General features: G+C 41.2%; 1 protein-coding gene across 3 annotated transcripts in view; it reads right to left on the bottom strand.

Annotated features, from left to right (window-relative positions):
* Positions 1–12,719, bottom strand: part of BORCS5 (BLOC-1 related complex subunit 5) — a 98,527-nt gene extending 85,808 nt beyond the window's left edge. Inside the window, exons 1-2 of one of the 3 annotated variants that reach the window (XM_047865380.1) lie at positions 12,625–12,719; positions 9,620–9,763 (exon numbers count right to left, since the gene is read on the bottom strand). In XM_047865380.1, coding sequence (XP_047721336.1) covers positions 9,620–9,763; position 12,625 — 145 coding nt within the window. In that variant the 5' untranslated portion in view covers positions 12,626–12,719. Of the gene's footprint in view, positions 1–9,619; positions 9,764–12,231 lie in introns of all 3 variants that reach the window. The other 2 variants (XM_047865378.1, XM_047865379.1) reach the window with 2 other exon arrangements.
* Between the last annotated feature and the right edge of the window lie 8,184 nt (positions 12,720–20,903).

The following is a 20,903-nucleotide window of genomic DNA, read 5'->3' as shown; positions in this document are numbered from 1 at the left end:
GAAAGAGTCAAACTGATTATAAGTAACTTAACTTTACGCCAGAACAAAATCTAATATACTTTAAAGGAATAAAACAAACCCTAGCACCCAGAAACATACGAAATATACAATGTTTGGCATACAGTGAAGAAATTTCCAGGAATGCAAAGAAGCAGGAGAATATGATTTGTAATACTGAGAAACTTCATTTAATAAAAAACAGATCCAAAAATGACAGACTAGCAGTCAAGAATTAAAATTATAAATTATAAATGCACCCTACATGTTCAAAAAGTATAGGAAAACATAGGCATGATAAGCAAAGACATGAAGACTTTATTAAAAGGGAGGTATATCTAAAGCTGAAAAATACAATTATCTAAAATTAAAAATACATTAAATGGGATTAAGAACAGTATAGACATGACAAAAACAAAAAACAAAAAAAACCCTAAATCTGGAAACAAAGCAATAAAATTATCCAAACTAAGAACAGAAAGGAGAAAGACAAAAACAAAGCAATAAAATTATCCAAACTAAGGACAGAAAGGACAAAGACCAAAAAAAAAACAAAAAACCAAACTGAGAGGTGCATTAGTGACCTGTGAGACAGCATAACACAGAAAATGGAGTCCCCAAAAAGGAAGGGGGGGGGGAGGGGCAGAAAAACACTGGAAGAAATAATGGCCAAAATATTTGATGAAAACAATAAACCTATAGATGAAAGAACATTTAGAACACGTCAGTATGAACTCAGTATATTCAATATATACAGATAAATATAAAAATACATATAAGTATAAACGTGTGTATTATGTATATACACACATATCTATTTCCTTGCTAAATCCACTGAGAAGGCCTAAGAGTAGCTTCTAAATACCACTCTCCACCAAAAGAATCAAGACTCCTGGAGAAATGCCTGGAGAAATGCCTGACTCCTGGAGCCAGGGAAGAACAAGAAAAGTCTGGAACGTTATATCATGCCAGAAAATAAAAACATGTTCAAAGAATAATGAGAATATGTCAAAAGGACAAAGTAAGCTAGACTGACAAGGTTCCAACTGTCTCAATTTGGAGCATGTTTTTCAAGATTAGATTTTTTTAAGTAACATCTACACCCAACATGGGGCATAAATCCACAACCCTAAGACCAAGAGTTGTACACTCCACCGACTGAACTAGCCATGTGCTCCTAAATTTGAAGAATTTTGAGATTGAAAATAGTGACTATAACAGATTATAACTCATTGAATAAAATAAGAATTCACCATTCTGCATGGACTTAAATAAATAAATGGAGGGGCGCCTGGGTGGCTCAGTCGGTTAAGCGTCTGACTTCGGCTCAGGTCATGATCTCATGGTCTGTGAGTTCGAGCCCCGCGTCGGGCTCTGTGCTGACAGCTTAGAGCCTGGAGCCTGCTTCAGATTCTGTGTCTCCCTCTCTCTCTGACCCTCCCCCGTTCATGCTCTGTCTCTCTCTGTCTCAAAAATAAACAAACATTAAAAAAAATTTAAAAAAAATAAATAAATAAATGGAAAGAAGAGAAAGCTCTTCCTAACAGTGGAATACAAACTAATAAATGTAGAAGGAATGGTAAAGGTAGAAAAATCACTATTTGGCAACCATCTCTGTGTAATTAATTCAAACAAGAAACAGTAATGGATATTATAATCGGTGAAGGAAAGTGTGTTGAGAAATGAGATTTCACAAAATTCCATAATATCTCCTTAAAAACTTACCAAAAGGGGCGCCTGGGTGGCGCAGTCGGTTAAGCGTCCGACTTCAGCCAGGTCACGATCTCGCGGTCCGTGAGTTCAAGCCCCGCGTCGGGCTCTGGGCTGATGGCTCAGAGCCTGGAGCCTGTTTCCGATTCTGTGTCTCCCTCTCTCTCTGCCCCTCCCCCGTTCATGCTCTGTCTCTCTCTGTCCCAAAAAATAAATAAGCATTGAAAAAAAAAAAAATTAAAAAAAAAAAAAAAACCTTACCAAAAGAGGGGGTAAAAATTTTATAGTGAACCTGGGCAAAAACTGACATCTTCACATAAATAAAAACAGAAAGAAGGTTTCCAGCTGATCTGCACTACAAGAAATGCTACAAGAAGGTCTTCAAACTAAAAATAAATGACATCACATAGAAACCTGAATCTACAGGAAGGGATTAAGAATTCTGGAAATGGTAAATATGTGGGGAGGCATAACATTGTATTCTATATGTAGTTCTTCTCTTAATTTCTTTGGAAGATATATAATCATTTAAAATAAATATAAACTATTGGGAATGCAAGCTGGTGCAGCCACTGTGGAAAACAGTATAGATGTTCCTCAAAAAACTAAAAATAGAACTACTCTATGACCCAGCAATTGCCCTCCTAGGCATTTATCCACAGGATACAGCTGTGCTGTTTCGAAGGGACACATGCACCCCCATGTTTACAGCAGCACTATCCACAATAGCCAAAGTATGGAGAGAGCTCAAATGTCCATCGATGGATGAATGGATAAAGAAGAGGTGGTGTGTGTGTGTGTGTGTGTGTATATATATGTGTGTATATATATATATATATATATATATATATATACATACATATATATATGTATATATATATATACACATATGTGTATGTATATATATACACATATGTATATATATACATATGTATATATATACACATATACACATTTATATGTGTATATATATATAATGGAGTATTACTCGACAATCAGAAAGAATGAAATCTTGCCATTTGCAACTACGTGGAGGGAACTAGAGGGTATTTTGCTAAGCGAAATTAGAGAAAGACAAAAATCATATGACTTCACTTACATGAGGGCTTTAAGAGACAAAACAGATGAACATAAGGAAAGGAAAACAAAAATAATATAAAACAGGGAGGGGGACAAAACAGAAGAGACTCATAAATATGGAGAACAAACAGGGTTACTGGAGGGGTTGTGGGAGGGGGTATGGGCTAAATGGGTAAGGGGCACTAAGAAATCTCCTGAAATCATTGTTGTACTATATGCTAATGTGGATGTAAATTTTAAAAAATAAAAAATAAGAAATAGAATATAAACTGTTATAATGTATATAATTATTTAACATAATACAGTAATACATAAGTTTTGTAAATAATAAACATATATTTAATTTATATATAAATACATAACTTATAAATATATATATAAATAATATATTAAAAAATAAATAATATATATAAACACCACATGGGATTCCTAGTATATGGAGATGTACCAGTATGACAACTATAGCACAGAGAAGTGGGGTAAATGGAAACATACCACTGAAAAGTTCTTACATTTTATGTGTACAATATTAACTCTGTGTGAACTATGATGTTAAAGATGTGTACAATGGGGGCACCTGGTCGGCCAAGTTGGTGGAGAGCATGATTCTTGATCTCGGGGTTGTAACTTCGAGCCTTACGCTGGGTGTAGAGATCATCTAAAAATAAAATCTTTAGGGGCACCTTGGTGGCTCAGTTGGTTAAGCGTCTGACTCTTGGTTTCGCCTCAGGTCATGATCTCACGGTTTCGTGGATTTGAACCCCACATCAGGCTCTGGGCTGGCAGTACAGAGCTTGCTTGGGATTCTCGCTCTCTCTCTCTCTCTGCCCCTCCCCATGTGTGCTGTCTCTGTGTCTGAGTCTCAAATAAATAAATCAACTTAAAAATAAATAAATAAGTATTTAAAAATTAAAAATAAAAAATAAAATCTTTAAAAAATTGTGTATTATAATCCGTAGAGCAACCACTAAAAAAATAATGCATAAGAATACAACTAAAAAAGCTAATAGAGGACTTAAGATGGAATACTACAAAAATTTAGTTGATCTTGAAAAAGTCAGGAAAGTAAAGGAACCAAAAGGAGACCACAAATAGAAAATGAAGAACAAATGGTAGACCAAAATCCAACCACATCAATTTACACCCGGTTAAAGACAGACTGCCAACACAGGTACAGAAATAAGACCCCAACTGTATGCTGTCGGCAAGAGATGCACTTTAAAGACACAAATACATAAAAACAAAAAGAAAGAATGGAAAAAAAATATATACTATGCAAACAATAAGTGTGAAAAAGCTGGAGTGGCTATATTAACATAAGACAAAATAGATTTCAAGATAGGAAATAGTGCCTTCTGTACAAGGACAACTTCATAATAATAAAAGGGTCAATATAATAAACATTGACGTGTGCATGCCTAGTAACAGACATCAAAAATACAGACAGAATGAAAGGCACAGACAAACACAATCACAGCTGGAGATTTTAACACTTCTTTTTAAGTGGTAGAACTAATTAATTAAATATCATCAGGGGTGCTTGGGTAGCTCAGTTGGTCAAGAGTCTAACTTCAATGCAGGTCATGATCTTACGGTGTGTGGGTTCGAGCCCCATGTCGGGCTCACTGCTGTCAATGAAGAGCCCACTTCAGACCCTCTGTCCCTTTCTCTCTGTCCCTCCCCAACCTCCACTCTCTCAAAACTAAATAAAACATTTAAAAAATAAATAAATAAAATAAAAGATGGGAAGATCTAGGGTTGCCTGGGTGGCTCAGTCAGTTAAGCTTCTGACTCGATTTTTGGCTCAGGGCACGATCTCATGGTTCATGAGATGGAGCCCCACATTGGGATCCGTGCTGTCAGTGTGGAACCTGCTTGGGATTCTCTCTCTCCCTCTCTCTCTGCCCCTCCTCTGTGCACGCCTCTCTCTCAAAAAAAAAAAAAAAGATGGAAAGATCTATACATCAACATAAGAGGAAAGAGGTTCACTAAGCTGGATGCTAAAGACAAGGAGAGTACAGAAGCAAAGTCCCAAGAAGTGTAGAAGAAAGGGAAATGGAAAAGCATTAAGTTTCAGAGAAAGGCATCGACACACCTTCTCTGAGATTTGATGGAAAGAAACAAGAATGGATGCCCGTATACATTCACTGAAGTGAGGAAAAAAGTGAGGCTGCTCTTGCAAAATGGCTTTGCTCTCGCAACTGGTTTAAAGCGATCATTCGCCTCGTACTTCCAGCTCTTGAGTAAGACTAACGCTTTGCTGGTTAACAGCAATGTTTAAAAGGTTAACATACAAATAATCCACACGGTAATCAGGAATAAGTTATCAACTTTTCAAATATGGTATTCAGGAGAGAACAGACTCTTAGGATCAACCTTGGGCTCAGAGGTCACCTTTAAGTCATTCAGAAAAGACTAAGCTCTAAGATCCAGTCTCTTATCCTCTTCCATTTTCCAAAACAGAGATTAAAGTCTGACAGCTGGCAGAGACAAGTGTCTGATAAACGCCAAGACTCTCTACCTTAATTCTATTTGTCTGGCTAACAGATGAGTGGGTGAGAAAGATGTTAATAAACTGATCATTTGAAATGTAGCTCCCTCACTTTCTCCTTACTACCATTTCCCATTGATTCATTCTCTCCCAGCTTCAACCTCATGCACTAATTCTCAATGTTCCATGTGATTTGAGAGCCTTCACTGCTGTTCCAGGAGATTTTGCTCCACCAAGAAAAGCCCCAGGCTCTTAACTGTCAAAATCGACTTCACAGAAATCATGTTCTTAACAAACAAATGCGTAACTCCCAACAAACTTGCTTCGTCTCACTTAAGTATCTACACTGTATTTATCTGACCTTCCTTGCTGGTAACAAGGACAGTCCCTTCTTTAGGCAGCAAGACAATCTGATGTTGTATCCAAGGTCAGTAACAAAAATGATAGGTCAGTTGTAAAGAATGTCATATGTGCATACATGCCCAAGCACGTGTACGTGTGTATGCATATATTCATCTTCAAGCGTGAACAGAATGACTATATAACTTTTATACATAAAATGTCAACTTTGCATTTCTCTTATGAATACTTCATTTCTATAGATTGACATAAAATTATGCAATTCATTAAAAAATATAAGTGGTTGAATGTTAAGTAAGAGATTTATAGGGTTTTTTTTTTTTAACCCCGGGAATATCATTTGCATCAAATCTACATTTTGCTTTTGTGTCTTGTTGTGGCCATTTTTTGCTACTTGTAATTTCTTAATTTTTCATTTTCTAGTAAATGTTTTACACTTCAAGATAAATTGCTAATTCAGAGACTGCTATGAAATTCTTCTCGCTTAGATAAAAAGAGGAACAGATATTTGGCACCAGTATAGAGCATAAATTATACTCTGCTATATCTATCCAAAAGGGTTAAGGCCAAAGAAAGAATCTGCTTGCTTATTAAAAATGCAAACATTACCTCAGTCATCCGAATAGCCCCAAACTCGCCCAGCCACTGCCTCTGCAGATCACCCACCAGCATTAGCATTACATCACATGACATTACGGAACAATAGTGAACTCTGTGTAATACTTGAATATATTGTTTTGAAAGAATAAACTGTGATTAACTTGCATGAAAAGCTTTCTGAAATCAAACCTGGGGGGTACAGCCCTCACTGTGTGGCCTTTCTACTACTTTGAGAAATAGCCTCATCCTGAAAGCAGTAAAGGGCGAAAAAAGAGAGTAGAGTATAAAGGCGACAGTGATGAGTGGCCCTCCAGCAGCCCAGCAGGCAGGCGGCAGAGCTTTAAATTACCAGGCAGAGCAACAGCAAAGCGGGAGGCTCTGTACGCTGCCCCAGAAATCCAAGCGGCCTCACAACCATCGCCCCGTTGTCTTTTACAGCCCAGTGATCTTTCTAATTGGCTTTGCTAGAATTGGAAACAGTCTCATTCCATGTACAAAACAGCTGAAAACTCCACGTCCTGATGCCATCTCGAGATGGGCTATAACTTATAGCCGTGTGACTTTAGGCAATGAACTCACACTCTCTGAGTCTCAGTGTTTTTATCTATAAAATGGAAAGAAAATAATATCTTGCAGAGGTACAGGAGGGAGGGGAGGGGTTAGCTACTATTATTATCGTAATTATCCTTCTTATTTCCACCCAACTGTCTCCTTTGCCTGTCTCTTCTAATCACTAAGATGTTTCTTCTTCACAAGAGAAATGGGAGCGTTCCCTTAAATGCTTGCTGGCTTTTTTTTGTTTCCTGCAGTCTGGCCCCTGCCACATGTTGCCATTTTTATTTTCACGCCGTCCTTATCAAGTCATTTCTCTACCTTCCTTAGCCAAATCCCAAATCACCTCTTAACTGCACCCTGCCCCCCACCAGCTTTCTTCTCTCCCATACCTATTCTCAATGTTCTCAACAACCAAGGTTCAAAGAGGTGAAAAACAAAGCCAGGGCAACATAGCTAGCTGGTAGCCAAGGCCCCATTTAAATCTGGTATCAACGCAACCAAGTCCAGCTACATGGCATTAACTGGACTACAGTCATTATTCACTTTTAGGGTTCCCAGTGATGAGTTTATTTTATTTAAAAAATTTTTTTGAGTTTATTTATTTATTTTGAGAGAGACAGAGCCAGCGTGAGCAGGGCAGGGGGAGACACAGAGAGGGAGACAGAGAATCCCAAACAGGCTCTGCACTGTCAGCACAGAGCCCCACACAGGGCTTGAGCTCATGAAACCGTGAGTGAGATGATGATCTGAGCCAAGGCCAAGAATCACACACTCAACCAACTGAGCCACCCAGGCACCCCTAACCTCAGATTTAAAATCATCACTGCGAGGGGCGCCTGGGTGGCTCAGTTGGTAGAGAGTCCGACTCTTGATTTAGGCTCAAGTCATGATCTCCTGGATTGAGCCCCAAGTTGTGCTTTGTGCTATAGGCATGAAGCCTGCTTGGGATTCTCCATCTCCCTCTCTCTCTCTGCCTCTCCCTGCTCTCCCTTTCTGTCTCCCTCAAAATAAATAAATAAAAACTTAAAAAAAAAAAAAAGTTTAAATCTAAGGTTAGTTTCCCTTAACACCAAGCCTTCTTCTAGATGCTTCCCCTTCTAGGCAATTTACTATCATAAAATAAGAATCATTTCAAATGCTTAGAAACACTATCCCAGAAAATCATTAAGTATATCTCAAAATTCTGGGAGTTTTTTGGGTTCTGTTTTTGCTTCTTTTTGGTATCTCCCTAAAGTGGGGACAAATACTGGTCCCATAAGGCCTCAGCCAGGACTAGAAGACTTTGGAAGACTTTGGACATAGTTAACAGGAAGCAGAGGCATGAAAGCGTGACCACATGCATATCTGGAAGTGCTGGAGTACAGAATACAAGTGTCCACCTCTATGTTTCTACAGCTAAATTAAATCTGATTTGTCTTTTAATCTGATTGAATGAGGACATGTGGAGATGGAAATTTTATTAATGTTTATTAATGGCTTTGAAGAATCATGTTCTCTCTCAAAATAAAGAAAACTGTTAAGATGGGTAGCAGGATGTAACATGTTGTTTCATGGAAGAACCAAAGAGTTTCCCAAAGTCCAACACTGAGGCCTGTGGGAAAAGATCAAAAGCTTGTATTTCCTTACCCGTAAAGCAGACGACGTACTGGGAGCAATGAGATGATACATGGTTCGATAAAGCACTATTTGTTTTTATTTTTGTTTTGTAAGTAGAGTGTAGAACAGTGTAACTAGTATCTGAAATCAGTGATGAAAGTTCAAGTTCAACCTCTCTATCTGCCAGCTGTCTGATCTGACACAAATAATTCTAACATATTTAACGATGTAAGAATTAAATGGATGGCAGGTGTTTGTGTGCATGTGTGAAGGGGGGGGTATCTTCTAAAAGAAATAGCTCTATAAATGTAAGACGTTTTAGGTTCTATTGTACCAGCTTAAGTACACCAGGACCTTATGTTCATTTATATTTCCTAATCTCTTGGAGGAAGAGAGAGACAGAAAGAGGGATTCTTATAGTAGAAACCCTGTTCAGTTAATAGAAAATCATTGCCACTACTTAATAGGTGTGAAAAGAAATTTATTAACATAAAAATATATAATGAAATTATCAAATGAATAATAAAATTCATACTAAAAGGTAACTCTACCTCAGTATACAGTAATCAATATATGCTAATCCTCTCATACATACCCTCTCCTCTCATACAAAACAGTTGCCAAAATTAATTTTAAGTGTACCAACGATTATGGAGATTTTCTCTATGGATCTAAGCTAGTCAAAGATAACATAGTCCAGGCCACAGATAAGAATGAAAATCTTTGGGGCACCTGGCTGGCTCAGTCATAAGAGCATGCAACTCTTGATCTCAGGGTTGTGGGTTTGAGCGTGAGGTGTAGAGATTCCTTAAATAAATAAAACTTTAAAAAAAGGAGTGAAAATCTTTTTGTAGAAATGTAACAGGTAAAGGCCAACTCCAGCATCATTCATTCATTCATTTACTCAGTCCCTGCTTTATATCAGGCTCTACAATTCAACAACACACAAAACACAGAAACTTCCTCCCACCATAGAGCTCACATTCTAACAAGGAAACAGACAGTAAATAAGTAAACTATACATTAGATCAATGGTGATTAAAAACTACAGAGAAAAGCAGCAAAAAGGGCTGCAATTCTAAATAGGGCAGTCAAGGAAGGCTTCACCAAGAAGATGCCGTTTAAGCAAAGACCCAAAGTAGACGAGGAAGGCACACGTCCTCTGGGGAGAGTAGTGCGGCTGTGCAAACCTTTCCAGAAGTCCAGATAAGACAAAACCCAAGTGCTTACCTTTCAAAAGTGGCTGGAAGGTCGGAATCTCTTGCAGTTTGATGACATCGGGATCGTTACTGACATTCCGTGAGGGCTGGGAGCCTGGAGCTACAACCACGATATCGTCCATCTTGGCTCTATGCTTAGCTGGAGAAGGAGTCACTGAAAATAAAGTTACACTGCTCACGAGCTGCATGTTAGCCCCCTCTGTCTCACTAAAGTACAGTCATTAAAAAGAATATTTTTACACAAAAAAATGCCAACTGTAGTCATCCTGCAGTGGAGGCTGGAAAAGGGGAGATAAATCATAGGGGATCTGTATTTTCTACTAAAAAAAAAAAAGCATTATAGGAACCTATAACATGTATGAAATTGCTTTTGTAATTAAAAATATCTTATTATTCAGCACAAAAAAATATAAGGTAGATTATGTTTTTAATTTTTACTTCTTTGATCTTCCTGACATTGTCCCTATCTTACCAATGAGGAAATGAGCATACAAGATTTGGTTGTGAACTGCCCAAAGTCAATAGTGCTAGAAAAAGAATTAGGAAAGGAATTGGAGGTCTATGGGGTGTTGGTATCCATGGCCCATCCCTGTGAAACTGAGGTTTGCAGAACTGGTGGCCAGACCAGTTCACAGCAAGCCAGGTATATTTAATAGATCCTATCCATGGGGAAAAAGCAAAAACAAAAACAAACAAACAAAAAAAAAAACCCTGGTTCTCAACCCTATATGAGATGGGTCTATTCCTGAGGCACCAGCCCCCTGACCCTTACAATTACAGGCAGTAGTCTAAGAAGAATAGAAATAAACAGGAAGTCCATTCTAGGCTGAGGCCAAATTCAGAAATTTGTGGGACCGTTAAGAGACGCAGGCCAATTTCAGGTACGTTGCGAGAAAGCAAAGCATTTGGAGGAACTGATTCAAACTACCAACAACTTCCTAGACCAAGATACCTTCCTCTGCTCAATATCCTCCCGGTTACAGCAAGAATAAACATTTAAAGTGGTTTACCCTCTAGAAGGTAGTATTTGCGGGCTCATCATACTTATGTCTCAAAGGTTGACGCAGGAAGGCCACAGAACTGCCCCGCCTCCTAGAGGCTAAAGTCTCCTGTGGCTTGGCATTCCCTCTTGTAGAATCTCTGCTTTTACTGCTCTTCAAGAAGTATCTCTTAACCCCTTTTGCTAATTTACTTCACATTTCACAAATCCCAAGTCAGAAATCTTTCCTACTACAAATTGATTTCTTCTTCCCCAGACCCCAGTGGAAAACAGATTTCACTAGATTCTAGCTAACCTCTATCATCTTGCCTGTAAAATGGGGCCGCTGTGAGGATTAAATATAAATGTATGCAAACCACTTAGCCCAGGGGAATCGGGCAGATTCTAAGCTATGCTATTGGTTAGTATGCTATAGTATTGGTTAGAGCTCATGCTGTTGGCTAGTTACTGGGTGAGCAAGCAGATTTTTTAAGATGCCATGCTTCTTCCCCTCAAATATGCTTCCGGCCTGACATAGGGGCAAGAAAATAAAGGGTAACAACTATTACTGTGTTTGCTATTAACAGATCAGATGTGCTGGGTCTTCCAAGGAAATAGAAGAATGTAGCAAAGCTAGTAGATGCTGTTCACCATTGAAATGTGTCCCAATCTAGCCCCCCAAATGAGGACCTGAACCAGTCTTGAAGGACACACTTCAGTGTGGACTCTCTGTCAGCGTCTACATTTCTGAATTACAGATCCTACCAGGAATAAACGACAGTTGTGGATTCTTAGTGTATCTACACCTCTCTGCAAGTGTAAAATATTGTTTAAAATTTCATAATATATACAAATATCTTATCATTAGAGTGTACACCTGAAACTAATATGTTATATTTAGGCTCCAGATTGAATCCAATTTGGATTAGCAACTCAAGCAGAGCCAGTTGTGCTAAGGTTTGTCGCTAACAACGACAACAACAGAGCATAGAATCCTTAATTATCAACTATTTTATTTATTGACTGCTTACTATATTCCTAGCACAATAATCCTTCCGATCCTATTTCAAACGCTGGGAGAAATCTTAAAATTACGAACGGGGGAAGAATAGAGAAAAACACCAGAGCGTGCGGTGCTGGCCAACCCCTATGATAATAGAAAGCGAGTCGCGACCCCCTTCTTAAGAGAAAATGCAGTTTCTGGAGATGTTTGCACCCAAGGGTTCAAAACGATTGTAGACCTGTCACACATCCCTTCTGAAAAGGAACATGTTCTTAGAGATTCTGTCTCTGATCCATCCACTGTGTGAGCCAAATCTCACGGTGTCAGGCATGAGTACTAACGCCAAAAGTTAATTAGGGCGTCTTTTAAAGAGGTGGCAGAGCTGGGAGAAACAGCTGTTTTGACAATAAATAATGGGCATGGGCGCACAAGCTGATTCAGCTTGCAGTCACAGGCACTCCCCATCAGGGGAATGACGGCTAGGACAGACGGTTACTTTTTTCTCTTTTTCAAGAAAAACGTACGGTGAGGGCTCTCTGTGCGTTCGTGTCCACGGTCCCAGTCCCCACTAGGTTGGGAGGCAGCCCCCTCCGCAAGCAGACAGGGCCGGCTGGAGGAGGGTGGAAGTTAGGACACCGACCTGAGGAGTTCAGATCGTTGGGTCGGCTCTCGACCTCGGAGCTCTGCTCACTGCCCATGGTGGCGGCAGCGGTGGCAGCGGAAGAACGGCGGGCCAGGCGGTCACCGCTCCGGCGGCGGGACGACCGGGCAGGGGCCGGGGACTGGGACAGGGGATGCTACACCAAATGTGGGCGCCGCTGCAGGGCCGACTTGTGGAGATGACGCGCCCAGCCCACTCAGGTGCGCTGGCGTTGGGGGATGGGAGGCCCTATTTGGGGAACCGACGCGCCAAGAGGCGTAACGCGGCTGCACGGTGTTTGCCCGCTCTCTTTGGGGGACCCTAGGGAAAGAGGCGGAGGGCGCCCAGCTTCAGCCGCGCCAGCGGCCGGCGGGCGGCGCCGCTTTCACTCACTCGCTCCAGCGCCGCAAGCTCGCTCCTTCCGGGACGCGGATTGGCCGCGCCGGCTGCGCGCGGCCGTCAGTTCCGGGTTGGAGGCCACCCCCCCGCGACCACGCCCCCGCCCCGGGGGGGGGGGGCGGGGAGAGTGGAATCACCCTTAAAGGGCTCCACCGCCTCAAAGCCAGAACCGCCCCCGAAGAGCAAGGCCTTCTCTAGTGTAATGATGCATTGCCTTTAAGCATCACCCAGCTATTGGCACTTTATTGTTAGAACTTTATAAAATGCGGCGTGGGGATTGTTTGTTTTAGGGTTAGAATTCACAGCTGTCTGGATGCAAAGCTCCTGTTTCAGTTCCAGAAGGTAGGAGTTTGGCCGTGGACAACCATACAAAAAATATAGACGGTGAAGGAAGGAGATGGAAATGAGAGATAAATGAAGAAATTGAAAATACTGATTCAGGGCACCTGGGTGACTCAGTGCTTTAAGCATCCCACTTCAGCTCAGGTCATGACCTCACAGCTCATGAGTTCTGACCTCCACATCAGTTTCTGTGCTGACAGCTCAGAGCCTGGAGCCTGCTTCCGATTCTGTGTCTCCATCTCTCTCTCTGCCCCTCTCCCACTTGTGCTCTGTCTCTCTGTCTCAAAAATAAAAACATTTTAAAAATGTTTTTAAAAAAATACTGATTCACATGTTAGGGTGTGTGTGTGTATGTATCCTCAGAGGAAAATGGATGCCCCTATAATCTAGGCATTTTCCGGGAACCTTGACGATTATCCACAGGCCATTCCAAAACTAGCAAAGGTGAGGGAGGAGTACAAGAGATGCAAAATGGAAACTGTAAGACTGGGCAGATCAAGAACTGAGACCTAGCAATGCAATGCCACCAAGGAGTTGGGTGGTTTTGTGGTTCTCAGAATTTTACAATTAATTTTATATCATTTCCTTCATGAAATTTCAAGCAAATGTCCTAGCATTTTATATTTATAAATATAACCTCAGAAGGAATGCCAAATGAACCGCATGATTAAGTCCCTTCTATTCTACAGTATCATAGACATTTCCCCTATGTTACCTCATCGAACTTTCATAGCGACCCTGAGGCCCACAAACAGGTACCTTCCTCACGGTCACCAGGTAGTAAATGGTAGAACCAGGATTTAGGACTGTCCGATTTCAAAATCATGCTTTTTCCTCTACTCGCCATTGCCCTACTCTGAGAAAAGTATAAATGAATGTAAATTCAGTATTTGGTGGGAATATGAAGAAAGAACTAGAAACTGCCTGAAAGGTCAAGCAGGCTCCTAGGAGGTGGTGTTTGACTGTAGTTTTGAGGTTTACATAAACCATCAAGCTGATAGGATCATTCCTTTCTGGAGAGCCCCTGACTCCTCTCCCAGGTTTGCCCTCTTTGGGGGTGGGCAAAAGAGAAGGAAAAAAGGGAGAGTACAACTCATTCTGGCTCTTTTTGCCCCCTTTCCACATCAGACTATATTTATCTTGTGTTCCATGCCCTAATTCACCCTGATGCGGTGGTGCTTTTTATGCTTCCCATTGGATGAATGCTTCATTCTAAGGTTCATTCTCAACATTCTAAACATTCTCAACTGATGAATGAACAAATATATCATCCTATTCTCTCCTGGCCTGCAAGGTTGCTGCTGAAAAATCTCACCTTATAGGGGTTCCCTTATATGAGAGAAAATGTGTTTCTCTTTCTGCTTTTAAAATTATCTTTGTCGGGGTACATGGGTGGCTTAGGTGTTTGAGCATCCAACTCTTGGTTTCAGCTCGGGTCATGATCTCACAGTTTCATAGGTTCAAGCCCCACATCAGGCGCTATGCTGACAGTGTGGAGCCTGCTTGGGATTCTCTGTCTCTCTCTGCCCCTTCCCCTCTCCTGTTTGCATGCACCCGTGCACACTCGCTCTCTTCAAAAATAAATAAACTTAACACAAATTATCTTTGTTTTTTATTTTAGATAGTTTTAATTATAGTATGTCTTGGAGAAGATTGTTTTGGATTGAAATTTTGGGTTGACCTATTAGCTTCATAATCTTGGATATACAAATTTCTCCCCAGGTTCGGGAAGTTCTCAACCATTATTTCTTTAAATAAACTTTCTACCCCCTTTCCTCCTCTTTTCTTTTCCTGGGACTCCAATGATATATACATTGTTTCTCTTGATGGTGCCCCAAAGTCCCATAAGGACTTTCTTCATTCCTTTTCATTCTTTTTTTCTTTTTGCTCCTCTGATTGGGTGATTTTAATTGGTCTGTCTTCTAGTCCATTGAATTCTTCTTCTGTTTGGTCAAGTCCAAGTTTGCAGCTCTGTATTAAATTCTTCAATTCAATCATTATATTTTTCAGCTCCAGGATTTGTTGGGTTCTTTTTTATGTTTTCTATATCTTTGCTGAAGTTCTCATTTTGTTCTTGTATTATTTCCCTGACACTGTTAAATTGTCCGTTCATGTACCCTTGCTCCTCCACTGTGGTGGAGTCTGGCTATGGCTATCAGGCAGGTGTCGTGCAAGTGTGCAGCCAGAGGAACTAGCCCTGCGTGCACACACACAGTGGAGATCAGCCACCAGGTCTAGGCTGGCGTCTTGCACTTGCACAGCTGCCTAGGCTGGCTGCCATTGTGGTTCCTGGGCTGGGCTGAGGATAGGAGGGAGTGGGGACAGAATCAGGTGGAAGATGTCAGTGAACACGAATGCCTGTGAGGCAAAAGCTGGCAAGATCTGCAAGGCGTCCGTGGCAGTTTGTGCTTGCCATTGGTGTCTTTGGTGGTGAAAGCTGCTTGATTTGGCTACAAATCAGGTCACTGTGAACCAAGATAGCTCCAATTGCATGGCACCAAGGAAGACTTTGTGCCTAGCAGTCTCCATATGTCTGTATGTCTCAGCTTTGCCAGTCTGGGAGGGGTGAGATTGAGGTGGGATCTTTGTGTACTCTCCTGAAAGTCTGGGGAAGCTGGTTACTCACTGTGTTCTTCCTTTCGTGGCAAGGAGAACTCTTTCTAATTTTTTTTGTTTATTTTTTTATTTTTTTTAACTTTTATTTATTTTTGAGAGACAGAGACAGAGCAGAGGAGCAGAGAGGGAGGGAGACACAGAACCCAAAGCAGGCTCCAGGCTCTGAGCTGTCAGCACAGAGCCCGATGTGGAGCTCAAACCCACGAACTCTGAAATCATGACCTGAGCCGAAGTCAGATGCTTAACTAACTGAGCCACCCAGGCACCCTTAATATTTATTTTTGAGAGAGAGATGAAGTGCGAGCAGGGAGGAGCAGAGAGAGAGGGAGACACAATCTAAAGCAGGCTCCAGGCTCTGAGCTGTCAGCAAAAGCCCGGTGCAAGGCTCAAACTCATTAACCGTGAGATTGTGACTTGAGCCAAAATCAGACACTCAACCAGCCAAGCCACCCAGGCGCCCCAAGGAGAACTCTTTCCAGCTGGGAGGTTTCCTCTTGGTGCTGAGCAGTGCTGGCTTGGAGGAAAGGATGATGCAGTCAGAATGAAGCTAACTTCCTCCTCTATATATGTGACTATTCTCAAGTTTTTTGTTGTACTGTGTTGCTGATGTTTCTTAAGTGAATTCCAGAGTTCTCCCAGAGCTGCTTTTGTTGTGGATAACTAATGATTGATCTTTTTGTGGGGACAGAGGCTGAGATCTCCTACATCACCATTTTTTTTTCAGAATGGATAAATAAAATGCGGTATATCCATATAATAGAATGGTATGTGCCCCTCACTAAGGAATGAAGTACTAAAATGTGCTACAACAGGGATAAACCTTACAAACATTATTCTATTGGAAAAGAGTCCATTACAAAAGATCACATATTGTAGATTCCATTTATATGAAATATCCAGAAGAGGCACTATAGACACAAAAATAGGTTAGTGGTTGCCTAAGGCTGAACAGGAGGGGTGTGGAAGGGAAAAAGGGGAGTGACTGTTAACGGGTGTGTGAGTTTCTTTGTGGGAGTGATGAAAATGTTCAAAATTTATTGTCATGGTTGTACAACCCTGTGAATACACTAAAAACCACTAAATGGTACAATTTAATTAGGTGACTCGTATGGTATGTGACATATCTCAATAAAGGTGTTATCAGAGAAAAGATATAGAAAGATAAAATGTCTTTATTCCTTTACTCAGCATTTATTGGTAGCCTATAATGTGCTGGGCACTTGCTAGAGGCTAGTAATAAATGATCCAACAGGACCCAGTCCCCATCCTTAGGAAGCTTACAGTCTGTTGGCAAGAAAATGATTTGGGCATTTATAATTCAAGGATTCTGCTGGAGGGGCTTTAGAGGTAGGAGACATTTGGGACTGATGCCTTTTAGCACCTTGAAAACCATTTCCACGCGAACAGCAACTATGTGACCTATACACATAATAAATAACAATTAAACCGGCTTTTGGGGTTTATAAAGTACTTTCCTAATATTGGCCCAGTATGATGGGCCTATAATGTAGATAATGCTTTCTTGATTTTACACAGAGGTTAAGGAGGTTTTTTTTTATTTTTTTATTTTTTTATTTTTAAGGAGGTTATTCTTGATCATGAAGCTAATAAGTAATGAAACCAGGATTCAAATTCTCTGAAACTCATTATGCTTTTATCCATTCCAGACTGCTCCTCCTATATCTTTATATTGCCTGGCACTCCAACCGGTTTCCTATGCCATAAATCTGCTTACCTCTACCGCCGCATCCAACCAGTCACAAGTCTGGAGAGCCTCTCTCCTTAATTTCTCTTCTGTCTCCACACCCTGTTCAGAGCCTCCTCCCTTCTTCAATTTCTTGGAAAACAGGAGGCCTCTGGCTTTACCTCCATCAATCCATCCTACATGTGGCTGGCAGACAGAATTTTTAGAATATTAGTAAGTTCTTTGGACCTGCCAATGCCCTATAAAAACCTGCAATAACTCCCTATGGCTTCAGGATAAAGTTTAAAATTTGGCACATGAACACCTTCTTGCTCCGACCCCAGCCTTTTTTCTCTATTCCTCTATGTACACAGGAAGACTTCGTGCCAATCAGGATAAAATTCCCTGGATACTCATGTCATTTTCTCTGCCTGGAATATTCAGGCTTTTTCTCTCCCTCTAGCTAACTTAACTTCATCCTTCAAGGTTAACTTATGTCCACACAAAACCTACACATGGATGTTTATAGCAGCTTTATTCATGACTGCCAAAACTTGGAAGCAACCAAGATGTCTTTCAGTATGTGAAAGGATAAACAGACCAGTACATCCAGACAATGGAATGTTTATTATTCAATGCCAAAAAGAAATGGGCTGTTTGGGCTCCAGGGTGGCTCAGTCGTTTAAGCACCCAACTTTGGCTCAGGTCATGATCTCGCGGCTCTTGAGTTCAAGCCCTGTGTCTGGCTCTGTGCGGATAGCGTAGAGCCTGGAGCCTGTTTCAGATTCTGTGTCCCCCTCTCTCTCTGCCTCTCCCCTACTCGTGCTCTGTTTCTCTCTCTCTCAAAAATAAATAAACATTAAACATTAAATAAAACATTAAAAAGATAAACATTCACCATTAAATAAACACTGGTAAACATTTAAAAATAAACATTAAAAAATAAAAACATTAAACATTAAAATAAATATTAAATAAATATTAAAATAAAAATGAAAGCAAAACAAAGAAATGAGCTATTAAGCCATGAAAGGACATGGAGGAAACTTAAATGCATATTACTAACTGAAAGGTCCCAATCCATAAAGGCTACATACCATATGATTCCAACTATATGACATTCTATTAAAGGCAAAACTGTGGCAATAAAAAGACCAGTGATTGCCAGGGGGTGTGAAGAGGGGGAAGGATGAATAGGCTGAGCACAAAGGACAGTTAGGGCAAGGAAAATACTTTGTATGATACTATAGTGGTGGATACACCTCATTATACATTTGTCCAAATCCATAGAGTGTAATACAGTAAGAGTGAGCATACGCAAGCTATGGACTTTGTGTAATTTATGATGTGTCAGTGTAGGTTCATCAGATGTAAGAAATGTACCTCTCTGATAGAGGATGTTGATAATGGGGAAGGCTATGCATGTGTGGGGGCAAGAGGTATATGGGAACCTTCCTCTCAATTTTACTGTGAACCTAAAACTGCTCTAAAAGAAAAAATAAAGTCTTTGGAAAAAAAAAAAGACTGAGGCATGCCTGGGTGGCTCAGTCAGTTAAGCATCCAACTCTTGATTTCGGCTCAGGTCAGGATCTAACGGTTTGTGGGATGGAGCCCCATGTCGGGCTCTGGGCTGAGAGTGTAGAGCCTACTCGGGATTCTTTCTCCCTCTCTCTCTCTCTGCCTCTCCCCCCACCCATGCTTTCTCTCTCAAAATAAACAAACAAACAAAAAAAGATGGAATTTTTTTATCTCCTCCCAGAAGTCCAGATTATACATCCCTTTTCTGAGCTTCCTGAGTTAGCATCTTCTATCATTACATTTATTCCTTTTTTTTATAATTTTTTTTAACGTTTATTTATTTTTGAGACAGAGAGAGACAGAGCATGAACAGGGGAGGGTCAGAGAGAGGGAGACACAGAATCTGAAGCAGGCTCCAGGCTCTGAGCTGTCAGCACAGAGCCCGATGCGGGGCTCGAACTCATGGACCGCGAGATCATGACCTGAGTCGAAGTCGGCTGCTTAACCGACTGAGCCACCCAGGCGCCCCTACATTTATTCTTTACACAATAACTAATTTGATTGTCTTCCCCACTATGAGCAACTTGAAGGTAGATCCAATGTCTTATTGGGCTTTAATTTCCCTGCAGGTGTTTAATCCATGTTTTCTGAATAAAATACTTTTTAAAAAAAAATTTGCCTCCACATAAATGGAACTTCTAAGTATCAGGAGAAGAGGATCAAGAATCTTTTCAGGCAGTGAGATGAAAAGAGATACTAATTCTAATGTAAACACCTAACTCATATCAATGGAAAAAAATTTATTTAATCATTATTTTCATCAATGTCCTCTGTTCACTGTCATAACTGAAAAAATAATATGTCACTTCAACGATAACAGGGTCATTGTTTAAAATCCAAAATCTGAAGCTTCTAAGTCAAGGAAAGGTCTCATTAGTGCCTAGCCGAGGACTATGCTGTGAAGGGAGATTTAAAACAATGTGACCTTTTCCTAGCAAGACCCTCAAGTACATCATCTGCAGAGATAAAATGTATTGTTTACCAGTCTTTTGCTACAACAGGAAAATGACTCCAATGGGAAATCACTGTGGAGTTTCCTTTGATAGCTCTTTAAAGCCAAGTATTTGCAACATCATTGTAATTCCAGAGGAGGTCATCCTCTGGATACAACCGGTAGAGTTAGTTTCATGCAACCTTTGTTCACAGGGATTCTCAGTCAACATAGCCTCCTATAGCTCTTCGTTAAAACCAGGACGTAGCTGTTGGCTGTATTATGTCCAGCATAATAAGTTACAATGGCTTAATGCTTTAGGTTTGAAAGTTCTTCACACGGACCAGGTGGAGATGTTGTCTAAGGTCTGAACCTTTGGCGAGTTAAGTATCAGTGGTTTGGTAAAATTGCATCTGTTTGCACGTACACAGAGGTGTGGGCGAGCAAGCATTGATTCAGAAACACACTTCTACAACCTATGCCCTATTCTTTCCCATTCATTCACTCGACAAATATATTTTAGTTAAACATTTATTGAGTACTTATTAGGTACCAGGTGCTATGCTAAATGTCAGGGGATACATTTTAATAACTATAGCAGGCACCATTATATTATTATCTATACTTATAAACAGTAAATCCGGGCAGAATCCTAATGCCTGTGTTGAGGCTTGACCTGCGCGTGATGGCTAACTGCAGAACTGTTAACTGTAATTGAGGACCCCCCATGCCTGGAATTATCGAAAGCAGATTCTCACAGCCGGGCCCCGGATAGAAAGCAGTGTAAAGTCCCGAAGGGAGAAACCGCCCTCAGAGGTTGCCCCTCTGGGAGGGGGACCGAGTCCGGGACACAGAGGCAGAGGCAGAATGCAGGGCACATGTTTTGCACCGTCTGACTTTCCTCTGGTGTGGGCGCGCGTCCTGCGGCCTCGGGAAGGAGCGGGCGCCGCTGCAGGCCCGCGGACAATCCAGCGGGTCGCGCCCACGCCCCTCGCGGGGGCCGCAGCAGCAGCAGGGCGGGTGGGGTGGCAGCGGCCGGCTGCTTCCCAGGCTGTGCGCGATCGCCGGGCGCCTGGAGCCACCGCGGGGAGGGGCTCCCGGAGGACCGCGCTCCAAGTGGCC

The sequence above is a fragment of the Prionailurus viverrinus genome, chromosome B4 (genome assembly GCF_022837055.1).
Source record: "Prionailurus viverrinus isolate Anna chromosome B4, UM_Priviv_1.0, whole genome shotgun sequence".
In the NCBI taxonomy this organism is placed as follows: domain Eukaryota; kingdom Metazoa; phylum Chordata; class Mammalia; order Carnivora; family Felidae; genus Prionailurus; species Prionailurus viverrinus.
The sequence above is the reverse complement of the archived record's forward strand: the minus strand, read 5'-3'. Positions and strand labels throughout refer to the sequence as shown.